The sequence below is a fragment of the Taurulus bubalis genome (assembly GCF_910589615.1).
Source record: "Taurulus bubalis genome assembly, chromosome: 7".
NCBI lineage: Eukaryota > Metazoa > Chordata > Actinopteri > Perciformes > Cottidae > Taurulus > Taurulus bubalis.
In genome coordinates, this window is record NC_136595.1 from 7,711,389 (window position 1) to 7,736,346 (window position 24,958).

General features: G+C 43.0%; 2 protein-coding genes across 2 annotated transcripts; both read left to right on the forward strand.

Annotated features, from left to right (window-relative positions):
* The first annotated feature begins 64 nt into the window (after positions 1 to 64).
* LOC306739002 (uncharacterized protein) lies at positions 65 to 23,107 on the forward strand. Its single transcript, XM_079220939.1, has 24 exons — positions 65 to 492; positions 1,502 to 1,586; positions 2,466 to 2,587; positions 2,672 to 2,828; positions 3,949 to 4,074; positions 4,490 to 4,549; positions 4,652 to 4,819; positions 5,165 to 5,269; positions 5,365 to 5,460; positions 5,628 to 5,753; positions 6,082 to 6,234; positions 6,745 to 6,899; positions 6,992 to 7,118; positions 7,231 to 7,417; positions 8,037 to 8,551; positions 8,647 to 8,825; positions 9,116 to 9,254; positions 9,574 to 9,767; positions 10,427 to 10,589; positions 10,694 to 10,777; positions 10,852 to 10,959; positions 11,157 to 11,255; positions 11,497 to 11,994; positions 14,658 to 23,107. The coding sequence occupies exons 1-24, from the start codon at positions 74 to 76 to the stop codon at positions 22,461 to 22,463; spliced, it is 11,871 nt and encodes a 3,956-aa protein (XP_079077065.1). The 5' UTR covers positions 65 to 73; the 3' UTR covers positions 22,464 to 23,107.
* On the forward strand, positions 12,136 to 13,658 carry LOC306739432 (desmoplakin-B-like; the record flags this gene model as incomplete). The annotated part of the gene is made up of 2 exons (XM_079221450.1): positions 12,136 to 13,323; positions 13,638 to 13,658. The coding sequence occupies 2 exons, from the start codon at positions 12,136 to 12,138 to the stop codon at positions 13,656 to 13,658; spliced, it is 1,209 nt and encodes a 402-aa protein (XP_079077576.1).
* Positions 23,108 to 24,958: the final 1,851 nt, after the last annotated feature.

The window sequence follows — 24,958 nt, forward strand, 5'->3', positions numbered from 1 at the left end:
GATTCCACAGAGTCGCTTTGGCGGCCGTGTCCGTGTCAGAAAGAGCATGTACGGGTCCCAGAAGGGCCTGAACATGGTCGGGTCCAAAGGCGACCTGACCGGAGGGGGGACCACCCGATACGCACGCAGCGAGGTCGTGCACGGAGGCGGTAATGGATACGAGCCCTACTTGGACGGATACAACACCTACAGCTTTTCAAAGTCCTCTGGAGGCGGAATGGCAGGCGGTATGTCAGGCGGAATGATGAGCGGAATGGGAGGCGGAATGTCGACCAGAATGATGAGCACTGGAGGCGGAATGATGAGCACTGGAGGCGGAATGATGAGCACTGGAGGCGGAAGGATGAGCACTGGAGGCGCAATGATGAGCACTGGAGGCGGAAGGATGAGCACTGGAGGCGCAATGATGAGCAGCATGGGAGGCGGAATGATGAACACCAGGGGAGGCGGAATGATGGGCAGCATGGGAGACGGATTGGCCGGCGGAATGAGGTGTGACTTCATTTTCATGGTTAACTTTACAACTATCTAATCCGCGCTCTCCTCACAGACACCTGTTGCCTGTGAGCCTGTGGGCCCTCTCTGCTGCCTGGAGAGCTGCTGTTTGCTATCAAACATTAATCATGACAGCGTGTTTTATCACAGTATTCATTTCGCCCCTGCACAACCTGTGTAGACATAATTGTCCTTAAGATAAAAAAAAAAGCTCATACCAAACAAGTGCATCACAATATTTACAGCAATCATATATTTGTTACTTTGGAGTTATTTTCTTCAGTCTCCATACAAATTGAAAGAAGGTTGCATACTTCACGACACATTTAACAAATAAGTTGTCTGGTGTGCATTCATAGTTTGTTTGTTTTAGGGAGTTACCGCCTGACTGATTGCATTGATAGCATACAGTTATAAAGACGATAAGATAAGCCATAAAGACGTGTATTCAAGTGCAACCGTCTTTATGTCTTAATGAGGACTCAAGCTGATGTTTTGCAGATCTTTGCTGCAGAGCAGCTTCCCTATCTGGAGAGAATCACTGAGTTTGATTTATAGCTCACATTGAACTGCTTAGTACACTTAGTACGCTTGTTCCATTTTCAGACTTTCTGATATTTGTGTGTGCCATTTGAATAGAAAGGTAGTGTCAGTGGTGTTTTTCAAAGAAAAAGACACTTTTACATTCAGTAACGACTAGAACTAGACCAATAAACCGACTGGCCTGATATATCAGCCTACCGAAAGCTTACATAATAATTTTGGTGCAAAGGAAATATGTGTGCAGATGTTCATTGCCATTTTTTATCTAGCAATGTTTTGCTTTGTGGAAGTGTGCATTAGTTTTGCAGAGTTAGCAGAGTTAGTAATGTGCATATGCATTCATTCACAACTGATTACATAGTAGATAACTAGGGAAGCACTGTGATATTGTTGTAGCCATGCCTTTATTATAGTGATTATGATAGCTTGGTGCTAATGAGTTCTGCTCCGCTGCTCCCTGCAGTGGCTCGAGTTCCATCCAACAAACCATGAGCCTGCAGGCCCAGTGCCAGGAGTACCTGAAGAAAGCTGAATACGCCCTTCAGTCTGTGAGTCATGCTTTGTTTTCCTTCACTAGAGCAAATATAAGCTCAGTCTTCTAGTCTTTGTTTCAAAAGAAAAAGGATTGTGTTGCAGCTTTACTTGATGCCGAAAGAATGAAAGAATTGATGTTTGGTTGTAAATTGAGTGACTGGATGAGTGAGCCTTTAATGTGACACTCATCGACACATAATGGAAGCACTTTGTGTATTTCTCTGTTGGACCCCCTTAGGCCATATTTCAACTGTCAGTGAATCCACTTGACACCGCTTTACAGTCAGCTTTACATTTTGCAAACACACACACACACACACGTGCACACACACACACGCAGAAACACTCTCTACCTCAGCTCCTTGCTGAGCAACTTTTTGTGAATTTTTGTGTGTTTTCTGCAAAGTTTACTAGAAGTGCAAATCCCATTTGTTGTATGCTTTAATTAAGTGGTTGTGTGATATATTAGCTAATATCGCTGGCTCTTAGTTGAATGAAATGTGTCAAATACCGTTGTGAATGTTTCCTTTAATTTTACATTTAAAATGAACATTTTTCTCATGGAGCTTTTCCCAGGAATCTGACATTTGTGTGTATGTTAATACACATTATTGTGTCAGTGTAAAGCAAACATGTTTGGCTCATGTCATATCCAAAAAATAACATTAACAAAGCTTTTTCCCAACATAAAGTTTTTAATAACATGTAATACGAAAGGAAATAAAGAGTAACACACTGTTGAATATTTTTGATTGGTAGACACTGAATACATTGAATAAAAGTGTACTTTTATCAGACAGAACCTTTTCACAGTCAAATGAGTGGATGCATACTTTGCAATTGTCTTTCTGCACTTTGTACACCTCCATGAATGCTTTGTCCATGCCTTGCAGGGCGGTTCCATGGGTGATGCAGAGCGCTACATGATGATGGCTAAAGAGACCATTGCACAGCTGAAGAACTTGGCGATGGACCTGAGCGACATGGGACAGGCCCCTGACAACGTAATCAGGACGTAAGGAACACTTATCCCTTTCTCCGCTTCTTCTGATTTCTGTTTCCCTGTAACTGAAAGGATTTATCTTATCCTGATCCATAGTATGGAGATCTGTAAAGACCAGCTGAAGGGGGTCCACATGTCCATGACCGGCTCCATGCACAGGAGGAGGAGCACCCGAGGGAGCTCCGGAGGAGGAGGCTGGGAGGAGCCTGGGAGGAGCTTCCAAGATGCTATGGCCTGGATTGCACAGCAAAAAGTGCGCACACACACACACACACACACACACACACAAACACACACACACACACACACACACACACACACACACACACACAAACACACATTCATACACACACACGCTTAGTTTTTAAAGCCAAACCCCCTTGAGCCATTGTTCAGCTGTCAGTGAATCCACTTGACACCGCTTTACAGTGTCAGCTTTCCATTAAGCAAATAATTTACGACACACACACACACACACACACACACACACACACACACAAACACACAAACGCTCACAGTGTAGAATTACTGCTGACATTCCATTTGATATCAGATAATAAAACCGGCAGGACCAATAAAAACATCCCTGGACCATCGCTGATATATTTGGCAGGAAGTTCTAAATTCAAGAACTAAAATGATCCTGAACATGATTAATAGCCAGTGACTGACTGCCCCATGAACGAGTTCGGTATCATTATGATACCCCTTTTGTTCACATTTCTATTGTGGATTCTATTGTCTTTTTAAGTTCATCCGTACTCAAAAGCTATGTTTTAAATGTTGCGTCATTTAAAGACAAAGGAATAAGCCGTGTTGACATTGACTGACAGACCTCTTGAAACCAGAGTACCGCGCACACAGAGTTTAGACATGAAAGCTTTCTTCTGCTGTGAGTTGTCAGAGACACTGGATTGAGGTGGTAATGCATGTGCCAATTATGTATACCATTAGGTAGCATTTATTTATTAATAAGCAATAGAAAGGAAAAAAAGAACAGACACATGGTCAGGTAATTCACACATGTTGGGAATCTACTGCAGGGAGATAGACATTAAAAGAAGGCTTTGTCTTGTCATCAACTCTCAGACCAATTTTAATCTGGTAGATTCCTGAGATGTTTTTGGTGAAGAGGCTCATGAATTCACAAAAGCAAAATCTATCTTGTTTCTCTGCCACCACCTGCTGGCGACATTAAGTGGAAATGAAAGAAACGTTGGAGAAACACGTCAAACTCTCTATCTGGGCTGCGAGAAGGGCTTCAGAAGGTTTTTGACTCTACGCCACAAAATAAACTTAAAGTAAGCGTTTTTAGCTGCCCAGGTTTGTTCAATGTTTGTGTCTGCTGATCAAATATCATTTTTGCTTTTCAGCGTCTGATTGAAACTTCTTCTTGGGGAGACGATGCTGCCGCCATCGATCAGCAGCTCAAAAGCCACCAGAACTTCCACAGCTCCATCCAGAGGAGCAGCGAGGTGGACCGAGCCAAAGACGACCTGGTGGGTTCAGTCTGCACATTTATCACAGAACAGAGTTATCAGGGTGGCAACAGAAGTCAAATTCATTAGTCAAAGAATTTGACTTCTATATATTGCAGAGAAAACACTTAAATGGGTATTAGTTGATATAGTATTGGCACTTCAGTGGTTTACTGTTTATTATAAAGCTTGGAGACGAACAAAAGACAGATTTGAGAACATATAATTGAAGCAGCAATGGCCAGGTTATCCTTCCTTTTAGGCCCTAGTATGATTCAAACTCCAAAATGACTGGATCCCACTTGTACCTCAGTAGCATAATTTTGTGAGATCCCCCTGACTGGTAAATGCTCCCGTGTTTCAAACTCCTCAGGCTATTTTTAGATAACTTCTTAAGAGTTTCTTTCACTAACTGAGGTTGATTCTCTTCCCACAGCTTAAGAAAGGAGACAAGGGTAACCTTCACGCTCTGGACCAGGAATGGGACACTCTGCAGGTGAAAGCAAAAAAACAACACTCTTGTTCGCTAATCACCATTTGTGTTGTGCATTTTCAGGTGAATTGTTGTATTTAAACATAATCTCTACTCCATTGCTAGCAAATGTCGTTCGGACGGACCGAGCAGCTGCAGGAGCTCAAGCAGATCATTCAGGATATGTCCAAAGAGATCATGTGGGTGAACGACAGGGAAGAGGAGGAGCTGATGTTTGACTGGGGAGACAAGAACATCGACCAGTACATCCCCCGCAAGCAGGAGAGCTACTCGGTAAGTAATGCAACTAAAAGATCAAAAGTTCAATTGGAAAAAAAGGGAGAGTTGGGTTTATTTTAATGCAGAGACGCGACAGAAATCCTTGATTAATTCAAAGTTTTTTGAAGAGCTTCTTTCTAGTTGCTGAACATTCTTGGTAATCCTGTGGGCCTAAAATACACTAATGCCTTTCTATGAGGTTAATCTGCCTCTTACAAGGGAGCAATCATCCGTGATGTATTAGATTTTTAGGCAGCTGCAGTCAGTCATCCACTTAGAGCGAAGCCACAGTGTTCCTCCAACTGCATCCTGATGTTTTCTGCGTCCCCTGTGATTGCTAAGCCTCCTCTTATGTAACAGAAACTGATGAGTGCCCTGGAGGACAAAGAGAAGGACCTGAACAAGGTGAAATCCAGAGTGGATGCCCTCCTGAAGAGCAACCATCCAGCTTCAGACAAGATCGAGGTGCGGGCCGACCCCTCCATCATCAGACAGTGTTTACATGCATAAATGAGAGCTTTATCTTTATTGTTTCTATTTTCTTTGTCTGTGTATTTCAGGCATACAAGGACACTCTGCAGACTCAGTGGAGTTGGCTCCTTCAAATAACCAAGTGCATTGATGTTCATCTGAAGGAGAACGCAGCTTACAACCAGGTTACATGAAAAACGAAAAACTCAAAGCCACTCTTGATAAACATTTGTATATTAACAATTGGTGAAATGACTATGTGTAAAAACACTTTAAACAGACCTAATGTCCAAATAACAACGTAAAAAAAAACACATCATGTCTTCCTAATGAAGTCTTCTATGTATCTCAGTTCTTCAAAGAGGCCAATGAGACGTACAGCGGTCTGCAAAAGGAACATGAGACGGTCCGTAAGAAGTTCACCTGTGACAAGAACACTTCACTGGAGAACCTAATGGAGCTCCTCACGGGACTGGAGGTACAACAGCTTCTTTTTTCATTATTTCTTCAATAATGTCTGTAGATGGTCAAAACTCACCACTTACTATTATGGTTATTATTATTGGTTTTTTAATTGTCGTAAGATGTTTTGTCCTGTTGCAATTGTGTCCACCTTCTATTTTTTTTCTAATTATGTCGGTTAAATTTTCAACCTTTGGTCTTTTTATGTTTAAAGGGATTTTATTTAGTTTCATCATTGTCTTCAGTTTGAATAAGCTACAGAACCACCACAGTTTATAATTATTTAAATGTATCTGTCATTATTATTCTTGGGTTAGGATCTTGATTTGTATAATTATTTCCAGAGGGAGAAGGAGAAGATTATGGAAAACAAGAGGCAGGTTCAACATCTGGTCAACAAGTCCAAGAGCATCGTGAGACTGAAACCCAGAAACCCGGAGGAGAAGAGCAGCACCCCCATCTTCGTGAAAGCCCTGTGTGACTTCAAACAAGACCAGGTCCGTTTTCTAAGGCTCACGCCACACACACACACACACACACACACACACACACACACACACACACACACACACACACACACACACACACACACACACACACACACACACACACACCATTGGTAATACATTCATATTGTCATGCCCGGTTTAGGGGTGACCAAAACATAACATAATTCAAGCCTAGCTTTCACATTTCCCAAGCAGCCATGAATACGGATCACAGAAAACTAAATACTTTAGTTAATTTACTGATTTGGATTAACATACTTGCAGCCTATTCCAAATCAGATGCCATCTTCACTCTTTGTGTAGGGAGTCATCATCAATATGTGCCACTGACCTGCTGGAAACACTTACCACTAGTGTCCTCGTCCTGGCACACACCTATTTGCATGCACATATTTATTTTTTTAAATCTATGAAATTTTCTAAGACTTGTCTTGTGGAGTCATATTTGATTCTGTTTATTTATTTGGTGATACCATATATTTGTATTGGACTCCACAGAAGGTGATCTGTAAGGACAATAAGGCCATCCTAAAGGACAACAGTCAGCGCAGTAAGTGGGACGTCACGGGCCCCGGAGGACTCGACATGTTGGTGCCCTCTGTGTGCCTGATCGTACCACCTCCCAACCCACTCGGCATCAGTCTGGCCAACAAGTAAGATGCCATTTGTTTTGGCTGAGAAGAAGATACAATAACCATGTTGTTGTGAGGTTAAGTTTTAAATGTTGTCCCTGTGTTTTCCAAAGGAACGAGCAGTACTACGAGGCCATCCTGTCCATCTGGAATCAGCTGTACATCAACGTTAAGAGTCTCATCTCCTGGCAGTACTGCCTCATGGATATCAAAACAATCAACTCCCTCACCGTGTCCATGGTAAGTGATGAGTAAGCTCTGTGAGTGTTTTAAATAATGTCCATTTACTTACGTTTCTGATGTTGGTTAGAGTCAAACGTAATGTGTGTGTGTGTGTGTGTGTGTTTTTCAGCTGTCCCGCATGCGCCCTGAGGAATACCGTCAGCTCATCAAGAGTCTGGAGACTCACTACGAGGAGTTTAAACTGAACAGCCACGGCTCCCAGATGTTTGCTGACGAGGACAAGAGAGGCATTGAGAACCAGTTCACCGGAGCTCAGACCCACTATGAACAGATCGTGGTGCAGCTGCCTACTTACGGTCCGTATTACCAAAAATATATACCATTTTGATTTTTGATTTAAAAGGTGACGATGTGTAATTATAATGATGTAATAAAAAGGACTGTGTTCCTGAGAATGTTATAATTTTTTGGTGACTAGAATTATAATTTTGTGTGCATGTTTTTCTTTTACTTTATCAGTGAAACAAAAATGTTGCAGTAACTGCATTGATAATACAGAAATTCAAATATTTTGTTCTTCACCGTTACAACCAATGTGGCCGAATTTCTCCATTTATATTGTTATTGACAATTGTTTAGAAACTTAAATGTCTATATTGAGGAGAAGATCTAAAATGTAAAAAAATGCCAAATTGCTCATTCTTAAGAAGCCCTTTAAAATCCCCTAATGTATGTGATAAACAAGTTTTTTAGGATTTTGATTAGGAAACTCACTCCATGTTCTGGACTCAATCTTTCAAAATAAAGTCCTCTAGTAAAACCAAGTTGTTTTGACACAAAAAAATATTTTTTACTAGTTTAAGTGTGCGAGACTGCAAAGCATGTTGTGCTTATACAAAACTACACATGTATCCCCGTAGATTCATCTTTTCTTCCAACTTTTATAAGTAAAATGTATATTGTCTCTACTCACAGTTGTAAATCAGGGAAATATAGAAGTACAGCAAGCAGCTGAGTCCAGGAGGCTGGAAGAGGAGGCCAGGATGCGCCAAGAGGAGGCCTGGAGGCTGGAAGAGGAGGCCAGGATGCGCCAAGAGGAGACCAGGAGGCGCGAAGAGGAGGCCAGGAGGCGCGAAGAGGAGGCCAGGATGCGCGAAGAGGAGACCAGGAGGCGCGAAGAGGAGGCCAGGAGGCTCGAAGAAGAAAGACGAAGAGCGGAGCTGAAAAAAGTGAGGAAAAGTGAAATGAAGGCGGAGAATAAAGAGAGCAAGGTGGTGAAGAAGCAGAAGGCGCCCTCTTATTCGGCCTCTCATTCGGCCTCTCATATCAACACCTCCTCCTCCGCCTCCTCGTCCTCTCGCAGCTTATCTGAGCTGCATGCGCTCAGACTCAGGCTGGAGGGCGCAGAGGACACGCTGAGTCAGCACGTTCACATCTGCTTGGGAGACGACGGGATGCACGACTGTGGCCTCAAGATCTCTCAGTTAGAGGTAGACACGAACATTCGAAGCATTCAGTATTGAAAGCAAATGTTATTCTAAATACATATTCATTGCTATAACTGTACTTGTGCGCTTCCCTGCAGACGGTGCAGTATGATGTCCAATCGCTGCACGCAGAGTACTTGCGTCTGAGGGAGCGTATCTTGATGGAGCTGGAGGGCATGAATGATTCTGATAAAGCTCAGTTCCTCCGCAGTGAGATTGGAGTCATTGACCAAAGACTGGGCAGTCTGGAGAGCAGCTCGTCCGCTTACATGCAGCGGTAAGCCTATGCAAACAAACTGTGTTTTTTTAGCTTTGATTATTCAGGAAGTTTTTTTGAAATTAGCAAGATTGACCTGAGATTAAATTAACATACACAAGATCACAACTAAGAAGGTCATAGATCTAAACTGTCTTCTCCAGCAGATGTTCTCATGTTAGTTAGTGTATTAAAAGTGCCCTCGTCTTTCTCACACATTACTAAGCCAACAACTGGAAAGAACTCTGACATTAATTTCACACATTATCAAAAAAAATAAAGGTTTTCTATCATGTCTTCCTCTCTCTCAGGCTGCAGGCTCTAAGGGACATGCTGGAGAGTGTGGCACGAGCTGAAGACATAGTGAAAGTTCATGAGGCAAGACTGACAGAGAAAGAGACCACCTCTCTATCGCACAGTGAAGTGGGGGATTACATGTTGGCCCTGAAGGTATTTTATAGGACATATCACATTTTCACAGACATCATTTGTTTGCTAACATTGCTACAGTTTTCAGGAAGATATTGCTATGTTTCAGTTTATTTAATTTTTTTTACATGTATTGCACAAGTAAGAAATTATCACTGCTAGGACAGACAACCAGTGCATGTAAGTGCTTGGCTGAGTGGTCATCCATCAGTTTAAATTAGAAAAGTATGTGAAAAAGCTGAAGAGCATTTCTGTATGCCACGATTCTTTAAAAACATATTGCTAACTTGTCCGGCTTGTCACATTTGAATGGTGTCTCTTGTGTTTTGTTGATGTGTAGAATATTAAAGCAGAGCTGGATCAAAAGAAGGATATTCTGGCCTCCATGGAGGCGGAGCTGGCCAAGGCCAGCCACTGGAACAGCCAGGTGGGCGGGCCCTTCCACAGGTGTGACATGATGCTATCCAAATTCACTGAGCAGGTGAACCTGCTGTCAGACCGCTGGAGACGAATCCACGGGCAGATTGACACAAGGTATGTCTTCCTCTCTTTCTGATATGTATTTTACACGTGGGACCCATGTTAAACCTAACCTGACAATTTACTGTTACACCAAATCTGAGTACCTGGAATATCTCTTTGTCAAACCGTTTAAACAAGATACTGAATCTATGGTCAGCCAGTTCATCACTCTTCCCACGCCAAAACCTATTTACTGTCAGGCTACATGTATGAATCTGAGGCCTGTTTTACAGAAGTGATTTGCGAGCACTACTTACAGATTGTGGAAGTGTCATGTTTCACAAGGGATTGGTGCTTGCCAATTTAACACAGATTTGTGAGTCCTACAAGGCTCTCCAATTCTCATCATGCATGGGTTGAATGGATGGTTGTAATGTAAGAGGAAAAAGGACTGCTGATTGAGTAAAACTATTTTAAGGTTGCATTTTGTGCGCTGGGAACTTGTGATGGGCATTTTCAATAATTAATTGATTCATTGAAAAAAGTGGACGGTTGATCTATTATGAAAGGAAAAAATATGTATTACAGCCCTCAACACAGCTCAACCCTTTTACACCTGCATGCACCTGCAACTCTCTCAGTCTTTCTCTTTGTAGAATTTAACAGTTTATACTGTAAACAATGCTGATGATATGTTGCTTTATTATGAATTTGTTCTCTTTCCTGCTCAGAGTCCAGGATTTGCAGCTGTATCAGCCTCAGCTGCAGCACTACAAGCAAACCAGCACCTCCCTTATTGATTGGATTGATGCCACAAAAAAAAAGCAAGACGCCCTGCAGGCCACCAAGATAGAGAGCATCCAAGGACTGACCGATCATATTAACAATCAGAAGGTTTCCTGCTCAGCACTTCATTGCTATTGATTCATTTGCTTACGACATTGAGAGTCTATGTGTTTCTAATTCATCCGACATCTTTATATTATTGTATTCTCAAGGCCCTGAACTCCGAAATCCAAGCAAAGAGGGAGACTGTAGAGAGTGTGCTGAAGGACAATGGAGCCTGTGTGAATGCTGTCAAGGTAAGGAGGCCTACATATATACTGCCTTCAAACTCATTCAAATAATTAATTTCATGACTATGTCTGTTCTACAGGACTATGAAACAGACCTGGCCTCTTACACCTCTGGTTTAGAGACTTTGCTCAACATCCCCATCAAAAGGACAATGTTGAAGTCGCCGTCGATGGATCTTAATCTCGAAGTAATAAAACCAAATTGGAACAGTTGTCTCATTAAAACTAAAGCTGCTTTCGGTATATGGTGACCCAGTATCTGAAAATGTTTTTCTGTTTATTCTTGTATCTTAAGGTATAGGATAAATTACATTTCAATGAATCTGTGAAGTTAAGCGACGTGTTATCTAAATGCATCTTTTATCTTCGCTTGTCTTCGTCTCAGGCTACACAACTACAAACCCGTTACATGGAGTTGCTCACCCATTCTGGTGACTACTACAAATTCTTGGGAGAGCTGCTCAAAAACATGGAGGAGCTCAAGGTACTGATGTTGTATTTTGTAGTTCTTTGAATATTTGTGCTTGCTTTGTATGATTTCACATTTTTGTTTGTGCTCTGTCTTTCTATAAGTTTTTGCTTTTTGCTTTTTTTTAAATCAATTGAACCCATTCTAATCAATCATCCAAGTGCACAGTGGTGAAGTGTTTTTATACATTGAAATGTACTTGAATAAAGTTCTTAAAATTACCTTTGCATTTACCTTTGCTTCATCTTGCTTTCAGATTCGTAACACCAGGATTGACCTGTTAGAGGAAGAACTTCGCCTGTTGAGGGAGAACATGCAAGACCGCAACGCCAAGAACAAATCTCTGGAAGATGCTGTTTCCCGTTACCGGCTGGAGTTGTCCAACTCACAGGACATGCTGCTATCAATGGAGGAGGTGAAGCAGACCTCTACGCTGCAGTGCAATGCCACCAAGGACAGTCTTGACTCCAGTCAGAGCCAGCTGGCAGACCTCAATGATGAGGTGACACGTCTCAACTACTTGCTTGAAGGAGAAAAGAGGAAGAAGAGACTGGCAGAGGAACGCTACGTGACGCAACAGGAGGAGTACGAGTTGGTGCTGAGGAGGAGGCAGAACGAGCTGGAGACGGTCAGCCGGTCCAAGACGGAGATGGAGAAGAGTGTGTCAAGTAAGGACCACGAGATTGTAAAGCTGCAGCGGCAGCTGGCTGAGGAGGCAGCGAGGTTCAAGGAGCTACAAAGGGAGATGTCAAAGGTAAGGAGCCAATTCACTACGGAGATCAATAACTTAAAGCTCAGCTATGAATCACAGATCCACGTCAGCCGCACAGATATCCAGAGGCTGTCATCCCTGAGGGAGGAGGATACAGCTGATCTCCAGATGCAGAAGGACAGGATGGAGGCAGAGAGAAGGAATCTGGAGGAGGAGCTGAGGAGGTTAAGGATGTCTATGAGCCTGGCTGAAGAACATAGGATGAGGGCAGAGGAAGAAGCTCACAGTCAGCGTGCTGTCATCACAGAGGAAGGGCGCAGGAGGAGAGAACTGGAAAGTCAGGTCGAGGTGCTGTTGAGGCAGATAGATGAGGAAAGCAGCCAATATACAGCGGAGCTGGCTCAAGTCATGAAGAGTCTGCAGGACAAGAGTGACGAGCTGGCCTACATTACACATAGTCTGGATGAGGAGACACGCAGGAGGAGAACTATAGAGGAAGGGCAGAGTGTGCTTGAACAGACTTTGGCTCAGCTGCAGGTGAAGCTAACCAGTTCATCAATGGCCGCTAAGCAGCTAGGGGAGTGCGAGGAGGAGCTTCAGAAGATGCGTTTGGAGCTGGAGAGGGAGAGCAGGGAGCGAAGCAGAGTGGAACAGAACATGAGCAGGTTACAGGGACGTATGAAGGACATTCAGTCTGTGAGAGATGAGCTAGAGAGCCAAGTGGAGAGTCTAAAAAAGGCTAACCAAGAAGAAGTGTCCAGAAGAAGGCAGGTAGAAACAGAGCTGAAAAATACCACCATGGCCATGACAGACTACATCAGCACTATTAATACTCTACGCCAGAGCCAAGAACATGCTAGCATGTCAGAAAAGAGAGGGGAGGAAGAGCATCTTAGGTTGCAGGAGGAGCTGGAGAGAAGCTCCAGACAAAACAAGACCTCCGCAGAGCACATGAGCCAGCTGAGCGCCGAGCTGAAGGCCCTGCAGCAACAGCTCCTCCAGGAGCAGGCCAGAGGCAATGAAGCAAATCTCAGGAATAAAGGCCTTTACAGAACAATTGAGGAGAAGAGTAAGGCACTGAATGAGAACTCTGTTGAGCTTCAAAGGCTGAAGGAGCTGACAGAAACCCAGACAAAAGAGAGGCTGAGGCTGGAGGAGGAACTAAGGTCAACACAACATGATAACGAGGAACTCCTGAGATCCAAACAGGGAAAGGACGACGAGCTCTCCTCCCACATTTCTGGCCTGGAGCTGCAGCTGCATACCAGTGAGAGCAGCAATGTAGATTACCGCAACCTGGTCTCAGAGCTTTCATCGGAGAGACAGAAACTCAAGCTGGAGGCTGAGAAAATACAAAAGCAGGTCACCGAGGTACATGGAAGTTTGGCACTAAGTCCTGGACTGCTCTCGTCTTTTCAAATCAGAATCCTAATTTGGATCAATCAAGTAGCTATTAGTGTCTGTAGCCAAACTTTTGCTAGATGCTCTGTAGATGCCTCCCTCTTGGTAACTCTGATTTGAACACATATTGCTGTATGTGTTTGAATGAACTTGCATGTCAATCACTTGCATGCAAATATAATCTGTGCCTCTCTGCCTGCCGACCCCCGAACCAACTGCCTCCCTGCCCACACTGTGCAAAGATGTGCAATCTGCATGCTCTTTTGCCTTTCCTTCTTTCCCAGAGTGATCAACATCACCAATGACATCATTACCGCTGGTCCTCTGGTCTAATATAGTTTGTTTGTTTTTTACATTTTCCAAACTTGTAAAAATAACACGTAACATTTCCAAATAATTTTACAGTATTGGAAGCAACTATTCATGCCATTTTAGACAGTCAATCTTAGTATTAGTATTAGCACTCAGATATTGGCATTATTTATTTTTGTTGTTTTGGCAATTTACAGAATGTAGAAAGTAACTATTCCAATCTGTAAAAAGTATTAGTCAAAATAGTGGATCTGCTTCAGGATTGGGAAGGTTGATTTCACAATGAAAACCTATTGATTTTTTAAATTATGTTTTTTTCCTACTGGATAACTTTTTTTAAATTATCGACTACTGTAATCCCATACTTCCCAGTCTTGCAAGACATTTTCATGTTTTTCTGAAGGGAATTAGTCTGCATGATGTATTGCAAAGTTAATGAAGTCCTATTTTGGTAGAACGCACACAGACTTGCTCTTTATAATCCAAAACAGATTTTGGTTACATTGTCATGCATTTAACACTGGGGCATTTTTAGGTTAAGTCTATTTTTCCACATTTCAAATCAATGTAGGACAAAAAACATTTCATTTACGACATCTCCCGTTTCCCTAAAGCCAAACGGTTGTTTAGTGTTCTGCTTCTAGAAAAAGATAATAGAGCAAGTATGTGTGCTGTCCTCCTTGATAGCATTTACGTTTACCATTAAGGTTTACCAGCACGAGTACAAATGTAGGTGCAGTTCATTTTATTAGTAGCATGATGATTTCTGAATAAATTATTTTTTTTTAGCCAAAACCTATTCTATCCTAGTCTATCCTTGATTTGTATGCTTGTATACAGTGATGGTAAACGTAGAAAAATAGTGATGGTAAACGTAGAAAAAATTGCAGAAAACCAATGTATGGTTATTGAAATATAGAGTACATTTATCAATGTTTTTCTGAGTTGACTAACCTTTTGTCTCTCTGCTTTTGTCCTTCTTTTTTCTGCAGACAACAGCCTCGATGCTATCCATTCAGTCCCAGTACAGTGAGATTGTGAATGAGAGAGATGCTCTCTTGCTGAAACTGCAATTGTCAGAAAAGGACAAAGATCGCTACCAAAGGCTAGAGGAGGAACTCAGTCGCATTAAATTGTCCCAAGACTCTGACCTTCGCAATAAGCAGCGTATGCAGGAGGAGAACGAGAGGGTTAAGAGAGATTTAGATTACTGGAAGGAGCAGTTTGATAGTAAGCAGGGCTTGATAAGGCAATATGACACGGACAAGGAACGTCTGGAGAGGGAAAAGAACACTTTGAAAAGTGAGATAGAGAGGCTGATGAGGGAACTCAGGGAGCTTGATGAGACATATAAAAGTAGGCTGTCCACCTTGCAGAAAGAACTGCGAGAGGTAACTGTTGTTAGAAAATCCGAGGAAACAGAGTTGATGAGAGTTAGGCTGCCCCCGACCTTGGATACCTCCACTCTGATATTTGACGGAGTCCGTAAGCCTGTCACAGCAAACCAGTTGCTGGACTGTGGTGTTTTGGACAAACCAACATTCAGCCAGCTTGTGAAGGGGCACAAGACTGTCCCTGATGTGTCTATCGACAAAAAAGTCAGTCTCAAAGGGACAGGCCCAATAGCTGGGGTGGTTATTGGAGGTCTGAAAGGTCCAGGGTCTATTATAGGACCTATATTCAAAATGACTTTCACTGAAGCAAAAAAAAATAATCTGCTACCTCCAGATAGCGTTGACCTGCTACTGGATGCTCAGGCTGCCACAGGCCACATCATTGACCCCAGAACTAATCAGAAGTTGACAGTTGAAGAGGCATGTGATCAAGGTCTGGTTGATAAAGACGACAGAGAGAGGTTGCTAGCAGCAGAAGCTGCAGCTGTAGGATATGGTGATCCTAGCACAAGCAAACCCCTTTCAGTATTTCAGGCCATGAAGAAAGGACTGATTGACAAGAACACAACTCTGCGTCTGCTACAAGCCCAGGAGTCTGTGGGAGGAATTATAGATCCTGTACTCAGTGTGTTCCTTCCCAAAGACACAGCCATTGAGCGTAACCTAATTAATGATGAAATATATAGTGCTCTGAATCGAAGCCCTGAGCTCTACCTGGACCCAGAAAGTGAGGATGGTGTAACCTATATCTCAATGAAGAGGAGATGTAAGGTAGAGCTACACACAGGCCTTCTGCTTCTTCCTATCCCTGAGAAGGTAGACCCCTCCAAACTTGTCTTTGATGGAGTTAGGAAACCTGTCACAGCCAAGCAGCTGCTTGATTGTGGTGTCCTGGACAAGCCAACATTTATAGATCTAGAAAAAGGGAAGCAAAATGTCCCAGAAGTGTCTCTTGATAAAAAGGTTAATCTGAAGGGGACTGGGCCAATTGCTGGGGTTATAGCTGGGAGTCATGGCAAATTGTCTTTGTCAGAAGCCAAGAAACAGTTGCTCCTGCCTGAGGATAGTGCCAATTTGCTACTGGAAGCCCAGGCTGCCACAGGTCACATCATTGATCCCAGAAACAATCAGAAGCTGACCGTAGAGGAGGCGTGTGCCAGAGGAGTGGTGGACATTAGTGATAGAGACAGATTATTGGCAGCTGAAGCTGCTGCTGTGGGATACAAGGATTCTAGCTCAGTTAAGCCTCTCTCAGTGTTTGAGGCAATGAGAAAGGGACTAATTGATAGGAAGACTGGGCTACGCATGCTGCAGGCCCAGGAGTCAGTGGGGGGCATTCTAGATCCCAATCTCAGTGTGTTCCTCCCCAAAGATACAGCCATCAAGCGCAACATTTTGGATGAAAACCTCCGTCACGCTCTACACCAAAGTCCAGAGTGTTATCGTGATCCAGAAACTGAGCGTGATGCCAGCTATGACGCATTGAAAAAAAGATGCAAGACAGAGCCTCACACAGGTCTGCTTCTTTTGCCAATCACAGAGAAGCTAGACCCTTCCAAATTGATCTTTGATGGTGTTCGTAAGCAAGTAACAGCAAAGCAGTTGCTTGATTGTGGGGTACTGGACAAAGCAACATTTAACCAACTAATGAAGGGAGAGAAAACTGTCCCAGAGGTGTCTGTGGATAATAAGGTCTTTCTAAAAGGGACAGGATCAATTGCTGGTGTGGCAGCTGGACCTTTAGGGAAAATGTCTTTATCAGAGGCCAAGAAACAGATGCTTATGCCCCCAGAAAGTGCAGATTTACTACTGGACGCTCAGGCTGCCACAGGCCACATCATTGACCCCACAACCAATCAGAAGCTGACAGTAGAGGAAGCATGTGCAAGAAGAGTGGTGGACAATAGGGATCGAGATAGACTCTTGGCAGCAGAAGCCGCTGCTGTGGGATTTCGGGATCCTAACACAGCTAAGCCCCTCTCAGTGTTTGAGGCAATAAAGAAGGGATTGATTGACAGGAAGACTGGGCTACGCCTGCTTCAGGCCCAGGAGTCTGCTGGAGGCATTCTAGATCCCAATCTCAGCGTGTTCCTCCCCAAAGATACAGCTATCAAGCGTAACCTTTTGGATGACGATCTCTGTCGTGCTCTAAACCAGAGTCCGACGTGTTACATTGACCCAGACACTCAGCATGAGACCAGCTATGGGACTTTAAAGAAGAGAAGTAAAACAGAGTCTCACACAGGCCTGATACTTCTACCAATCGAAGAGAGAAAAGACCCTTCCAAAGTGATGTTTGATGGAATCCGCAAGTCAGTCTCAGCTCAGCAGTTGTTTGAATGTGGAGTCATTGACAAGCCAACATTAGACCAACTAGTTAAAGGAGAGAAAACTGTTCCAGCAGTTTCTATGGAAAAAACAGTCTATCTTAAGGGAACTGGAGCTATTGGTGGGGCGTTAGCTGAACGTGAAGGAAAGATGTCTTTCTCAGAAGCCAAGAAACAGTTGCTCCTGCCATCAGAGAGTGCATATTTGCTACTTGAAGCCCAGGCTGCTACAGGATACATCATTGACCCTAAAACCAATCAGAAGCTGACAGTAGAGGAGGCATGTGCCAGAGGAGTGGTGGATATTAGGGATCGAGACAGATTATTGGCAGCAGAGGCTGCGGCTGTGGGTTTCAAGGATCCTAGCTCAGCCAAGCTTCTCTCAGTGTTTGAGGCAATGAAGAAGGGATTGATTGACAGGAATACTGGGCTACGCCTGCTTCAGGCCCAGGAGTCTGTGGGAGGAATTATAGATCCTACTCTCAGCGTGTTTCTCCCCAAAGATACAGCCATCAAGCGCAACCTTTTGGATGAAAACCTCCGTCACGCTCTAAACCAAAGTCCTGAGTGTTACTGTGATCCAGAAACTGAGCGTGATGCCAGCTATGACACATTGAAGAAAAGATGCAAGACGGAGCCTCATACAGGTCTGCTTATTTTGCCAATCACAGAGAAGCTAGACCCTTCCAAATTGATCTTTGATGGTGTTCGTAAGCAAGTAACAGCAAAGCAGTTGCTTGATTGTGGGATCCTGGACAAAGCAACATTTAACCAACTAATGAAGGGAGAGAAAACTGTCCCAGAGGTGTCTGTGGATAATAAGGTCTTTCTAAAAGGGACAGGATCAATTGCTGGTGTGGCAGCTGGACCTTTAGGGAAAATGTCTTTATCAGAGGCCAAGAAACAGATGCTTATGCCCCCAGAAAGTGCAGATTTACTACTGGACGCTCAGGCTGCCACAGGCCACATCATTGACCCCACAACCAATCAGAAGCTGACAGTAGAGGAAGCATGTGCAAGAAGAGTGGTGGACAATAGGGATCGAGATAGACTCTTGGCAGCAGAAGCCGCTGCTGTGGGATTTCGTGATCCTAACACAGCTAAGCCCCTCTCAGTGTTTGAGGCAATAAAGAAGGGATTGATTGACAGGAAGACTGGGCTACGCCTGCTTCAGGCCCAGGAGTCTGCTGGAGGCATTCTAGATCCCAATCTCAGCGTGTTCCTCCCCAAAGATACAGCTATCAAGCGTAACCTTTTGGATGACGATCTCTGTCGTGCTCTAAACCAGAGTCCGACGTATTACATTGACCCAGACACTCAGCATGAGACCAGCTATGGGACTTTAAAGAAGAGAAGTAAAACAGAGTCTCACACAGGCCTGATACTTCTACCAATCAAAGAGAGAAAAGACCCTTCCAAACTGATGTTTGATGGAATCCGCAAGTCAGTCTCAGCTCAGCAGTTGTTTGAATGTGGAGTCATTGACAAGCCAACATTAGACCAACTAGTTAAAGGGGAGAAAACCGTTCTAGCAGTTTCTATGGAAAAGACAGTCTATCTTAAGGGAACTGGAGCCATTGGTGGGGTGTTAGCTGAACGTGAAGGAAAGATGTCTTTCTCAGAAGCCAAGAAACAGTTGCTCCTGCCCTCAGAGAGTGCATATTTGTTACTCGAAGCCCAGGCTGCCACAGGATACATCATTGACCCTAAAACGAATCAGAAGCTGACAGTGGAGGAGGCATGTGCAAGAGGAGTGGTGGACATTAGGGATCGAGACAGATTATTGGCAGCAGAGGCTGCTGCTGTGGGTTTCAAGGATCCTAGCTCAGCCAAGCTTCTCTCAGTGTTTGAGGCAATGGAGAAGGGATTGATTGACAGGAAGACTGGGCTACGGCTGCTTCAGGCCCAGGAGTCTGTGGGAGGAATTATAGATCCTACTCTCAGCGTGTTTCTCCCCAAAGATACAGCCATCAAGCGCAACCTTTTGGATGAAAACCTCCGTCACGCTCTGAACCAGAGTCCTGATTGTTACCGTGATCCAGAAACTGAACGTGTTGCCAGCTATGGCGCTTTGCAGGAAAGATGCAAGACAGAGCCTCAAGCAACCCTACAACTTTTGCCAATCTCTGAGAAGTTTGACCCCTCCAAACTAGTCTTTGATGGTGTCCGTAAGACTGTCACAGCACAACAATTGCTTGACTGTGGGGTCCTGGACAAACCAACATTTAACCAGCTATTGAAGGGAGAGAAAACTGTCTCAGAGGTGTCTGTGGATATGAAGGTTTTTCTGATAGGGACAGGGTCAATTGCTGGTGTGGCAGCTGGACCTTTAGGGAAAATGTCTTTTACAGAAGCCAAAAAACTGAAAATGATGTCCCCTGACAGCGCTGATATGCTACTGGAAGCTCAGGCAGCCACTGGCAACATCATTGACCCCAAAACTAATCATAAAATGACTGTAAAGGAAGCATGTGCCAGAGGAGTTGTGGATAAGGAGGACGAATCAAAGTTGTATGCTGCTGAAGCTGCTGTTATTGGTTACAGAGACCCAAATACTGGCAAGCTCCTGTCAGCAGGCCAGGCCATGAAGAAGGGATTAATTGACAAGGACACAGCTCTACGTATACTTCAGGCTCAAGAGTCTGTAGGGGGTATTTTAGACCCTGCCCTCAGTATATTTCTACCCAAAGATATTGCTATGGATAGGGATCTCATAGATGAGGACCTATATCAGAGCCTTAATCAGTATCCTGAGTGTTATCTGGACCCAGACACCCAACAACCAACCACCTATGTATATCTGAAGAAAAAATGCAAAGTAGATTCAAAAACCGGTCTTTTGCTTCTCCCTGAACCTAAAAAGTCATTAACTGTCCAGGGGCTCAGGGGCCAGGTGTCAGTCATAGATCTAGTGGATGCAAACCTTTTAAACCGGTCGGATATGGACCAACTTAGGGAGGGCAGATTGACGAGCCGCGACATTGAAGACCGTCTGCACTCCTACCTGAGAGGCTCCACCTGCATAGCAGGGGTTTATGATGAGGCCAGTGATAAGGTGATGCCAATCTATCAGGCCATGAAAGATGAACTGTTGCAACCTGGGAACACTCTGAAACTGCTGGAGGCCCAGGCTGCCTCAGGTTTTATTATTGATCCTGTCAACAACCATTACCTGACTGTTAGTGATGCCTACAATAAAAGACTGTTTGGGCCAGAGTTTAAAGACAAACTGCTATCAGCAGAGAAGGCAGTGACTGGCTACAAACTGCCTGGTACAGACAAGGTTATCTCCCTCTTTCAGGCCATAGAGAGAGGTTTGGTGGAGAAAGGTTATGGCATCCGTCTTCTAGAGGCCCAGATTGCCAGCGGTGGCATAATTGATCCTGAACACAACCATCGTATTGACGTGAGCGTAGCCTACAAGAGAGGTTACTTTGACAAGGAAATGAACAAGATCCTGACTGATCAGAATGTTGATATCCAGGGTTTCTTTGATCCCAACACAGAGGAAAACTTAACTTATCTCGAGCTTAAGAAACGCTGTATCACAGATAAGAAGACTGGCCTCATACTTTTGCCTATCAAGAAAGATCTAGAGTCGACTCTGAAGAACACTCTGAGAAAGAGGAGAGTGATAATTGTAGACCCAGAGACAAATAAAGAGATGACAGTACGTGAAGCGTACAACAAGGGATATATTGACCACGACACCTTCCTGGAACTGTCCGAGCAGGAGTGTGAATGGGAAGAGATCACTATCACTGATCCAGATGGTTCCACACAATTTCTTATCATTGACAGGAAGACTGGAAGACAGTATGATATTACCGAGCTGCTTGAAAAGCGAGTAATTGATCAATCAGATCTAGATAATTACCGATCCCGTACCATCACCCTAACTCAATTTGCAGATATCATTGGCAACAAGAGCAAATATGCATCATCATCATCATCTTCATCAACTTCAAGATCATCAACAGCTGCAGGTACAACTTCAGTAAAATCATCATCAATGATTTCAAAAACATCACCATCCACTGGTACATCTTCAGTTTCATCATCATCATCATCCACTTTAAGAACTTCAGCAGCCTCAGTTCCATCGTCAGTGACATCTTCATTCTCATCATCATCATCATCAGTCCTGTCAAGACCCTTATCACCTACTCTTGCCAAGATGACAACAACAAGAATGACAACTGTCACAGAGCGAAGCTCCTCATCCAGCAGTGTAGATCAAGACTCACCTGGCTCCCTCAGGGGTATATCCAGCGTATCAATCACTCTGGACTCTCCTCTTGAAGCAGTAGGTGACCAGGAACCTGTAGGTGCCATCTTTGACACAGACACTATTGAGAAAATAACCATCACTGAAGCTCTGAATCGTGGTCTGGTGGATTCCATCACTGCTCAAAGACTGCTGGAGGCTCAGGCTTGCACAGGGGGAATTATTGATCCCACAAATGGCCATAGGCATAGCATCCAAGAGGCCACCCGCCTTGGCATAATAACTGACGACATGGCCGCTAAGCTTAAGCCTGCCCAGAAAGCCTTCTTTGGCTTTGAAGATGTCAAAACCAGGAAGAAGATGTCTGTTGCTCAAGCCATGAAGGAGATGTGGCTGCCATATGAGGCTGGGCAGAGGTTCCTGGAGTTCCAAGTTGTAACAGGGGGGATTTATGACCCAGAAATGGGCTGCAGAAGAACCATAGGAGATGCTGTGAACAGGGGCTGGTTGGATGTGAGAACAGGCCAGAAACTCCAAGACATCAGGAACCACACAAAGAACCTAACTTGCCCCAAGAGCAAACTTAAGATTTCCTACAAGCAGGCTCTTGATAATTGTCTGGTGGAGGAAAGCAGTGGGTTGAAAATGCTCCAGGCATCATCCGTGTCTTCCAGAGGGATCAGCAGTCCCTACAACTTCTCCTCTGCCCCAGGATCCACCACCAGCTCCAGGAGTGGCTCAAGACAGAGCTCCCGCAGGAGCAGTGTGGACCTAGGCTCCCCCAACTCTTCATCAACTTCTCACAGTCGCACTAGCCTCACCACCTACTCCTCCTTCTCCACCAAATAAATCAAGAAAGATCCTGCACAATCACACTCTTTTCTCACAAATGCATCAGAATCTGTCAATCGTACAGTGATTGTTGAGAAAAGAATTTATGTGTTGATTATGAGGAGAAAAATTCAAAGATAATGCTCTTCAAACATAATGCTCTTCAGGCTTTTTTACATAGTTTTAGATTTGAGCTTTGGTGATGCTATGCTTTTACAACGCTATAGTTCAAATGATTGTGACCATAAACATCACCAAGATATTTTTTTTAAACTGGACTAAGGTATTAATGGCAGCCATTTCATGGTATTATTGAAAATAAAGTGGATATTAATATAATTGTTGGTTCCCTTTAGTTGGCTTATATCTTATTGACATATTACAAATATATTTTTCCAAATCTTTCTTATGTCCTATATTTTAGCTTTGCTTTGGTAACAAAATGGTTTTATGTTTACATTTATATGTCATCTGAAATGCTTGTTTTGTGAGGGGAGGGATGCAGGGTTTGGTTGCATAGATTGGCTAAAGGACATTTTTTTAATTTGCTGAATCAGTTGTTAACCATTGATGTTGTTTTTTGCTCTTTCGCGCATCCGGTTTTGTAACAGTTTAATAATCAATATCTCAAAATAAAAAAGATTCAGTCTTTTTCTCATATAGATTGATGACTGTTGTTATTCATGTTCAGTTTTCATGCACACGTTTGATATTTACATCAGAATTATGTTGATTATACAGGTTTTCACAATGTTTTGGTGGGAGAGAAAAAAATGAAAAATGTATGAATTTGAAATCAAAGAGCTGTACGGTTTTGGGCAGGAATGTGCTAAATATTATCAAAATAATGTGCAAAAGTATAACCAAAGAAGTTTTTAGGTATACTTGTTATAGTGTATGGTACTGATAAAATGTTAAACTCTTATCATCATAAAATAGCATATGAAAAATGCTGAACATTTTTTTTTTCAGTTTGATCAAGTCAGAACTAATAGTTATAATTGCATCATGCTTTCTTTTGTTAAATGATTTATCTTTCTAGCTATGCCTTAACACAGAAGTATATTTAAGTAAACAATTGAAATAGGTCACAAATGCTTGTGCTTTTTTTTCAATATAGTAATTTGTACAAGGCAGATTAATTACTGTAGGCGGGAGAAACAGTAGAGCATGATATATATAATCAAAAATATGCGCAAGAAAGTATAGGCATTTGATACAAAATCTCAGAAGAACAGCTATTCTAAAAACAACTCACTAAATGAATGTTGTATATATCTATTTCAATATTTTAGACAAATATGAATAAATAATATGATTGAGAGCATGTGAGGTTTTTTTTGTATATATTATAATAGCATTCTGATTCACCCTCCATACCAGTAGGTGGCGGTAGAGAACTAAATCATCTTTTACCAACCGTCAATATAAAATGACAACAGTGCGAACAAGGAGAGTTCAATGCACAGTTTAAAAGAGATGGCACGCGCCATGTCATTGGAGTATACAATTTAAACCTCAACGTCGCAGCTTCACCGTACTGACTGCGGTCAAGTGAGCCCACATCCGCCGAGTGAGCCGCAGTTGCAATTCTAAATGCACCTCTATTCAAGGTGTTACGGTACGGGGGCCAGCTCAATGTCACAATATTCAAACAGCTATAAAACAGATCCATAGACTTGTATATAAATATCCCACTGCAGTCTTGTTCAGGGGGACCTCTGCTATGCCCATGTGCATGGCCTCAAAATATTACTGTACAGTCTTTGAGAAAATTGAATTCAAAGTCTGCTTGAATTTCATAATGATATTCATAATTTCACAATATCACAATATTCAAACAGCTATGAAATCAGATCCATAGACTTGTACATAAATATTCCACTGCAGGCTTGTTCAGGGGGACCTCTGCTATGCCCATGTGCATGGCCTCAAAATATTACTGTATAGTTTTGGAGAAAATTGCATTCAAAGTCAGCTTAAATTTCATAATGATATTCATAATTTCACTATATTCAAACAGCTATAAAATCAGATCCATAGACTTGTACATAAATATCCCACTGCAGTCTTGTTCAGGGGGACCTGATCTGCTATGCCCATGTGCATGGCCTCAAAATATTACTGTACAGTTTTGGAGAAAATTGAATTCAAAGCCTGCTTAAATTTCATAATGATATTCATAATTCCCCAATATTCAAACAGCTATAGAAACTGATCCTTAGATTGCATATTGAAATTCCACTGCAGTACTGTTCAGGGGGACCTCTGCTATGCCCATTAAGACATCATATAATATTACGTAGACATTATCGAATTGATCGTCGAAATTGAGAATCGACACTTAATGGAAGCATTTGTCTTTTTAGTCATTTTGTATAAAAATACATTAATATTAATAGTTATATTGTTAGGGTAGGGCCCAAGCGCAGACACAGGGACGTCAAGGTAGGGTGACGGAATGGACTTCTTTTACTAAACACAGGTGATTTGGGTATAGCAGGAGTTGAATG

What these genes read in the sequence shown, in the direction of transcription:
- LOC306739002 (XM_079220939.1), top strand. Translation starts at nt 74, where the DNA reads ATGGTCGGGTCCAAAGGCGACCTGACCGGAGGGGGGACCACCCGATAC. An exon ending in AGCTCCTCACGGGACTGGAG is followed by an intron (nt 5,754 to 6,081) that starts GTACAACAGCTT and finishes AATTATTTCCAG; the next exon opens with AGGGAGAAGGAGAAGATTAT. An exon ending in ATCATATTAACAATCAGAAG is followed by an intron (nt 10,590 to 10,693) that starts GTTTCCTGCTCA and finishes TGTATTCTCAAG; the next exon opens with GCCCTGAACTCCGAAATCCA.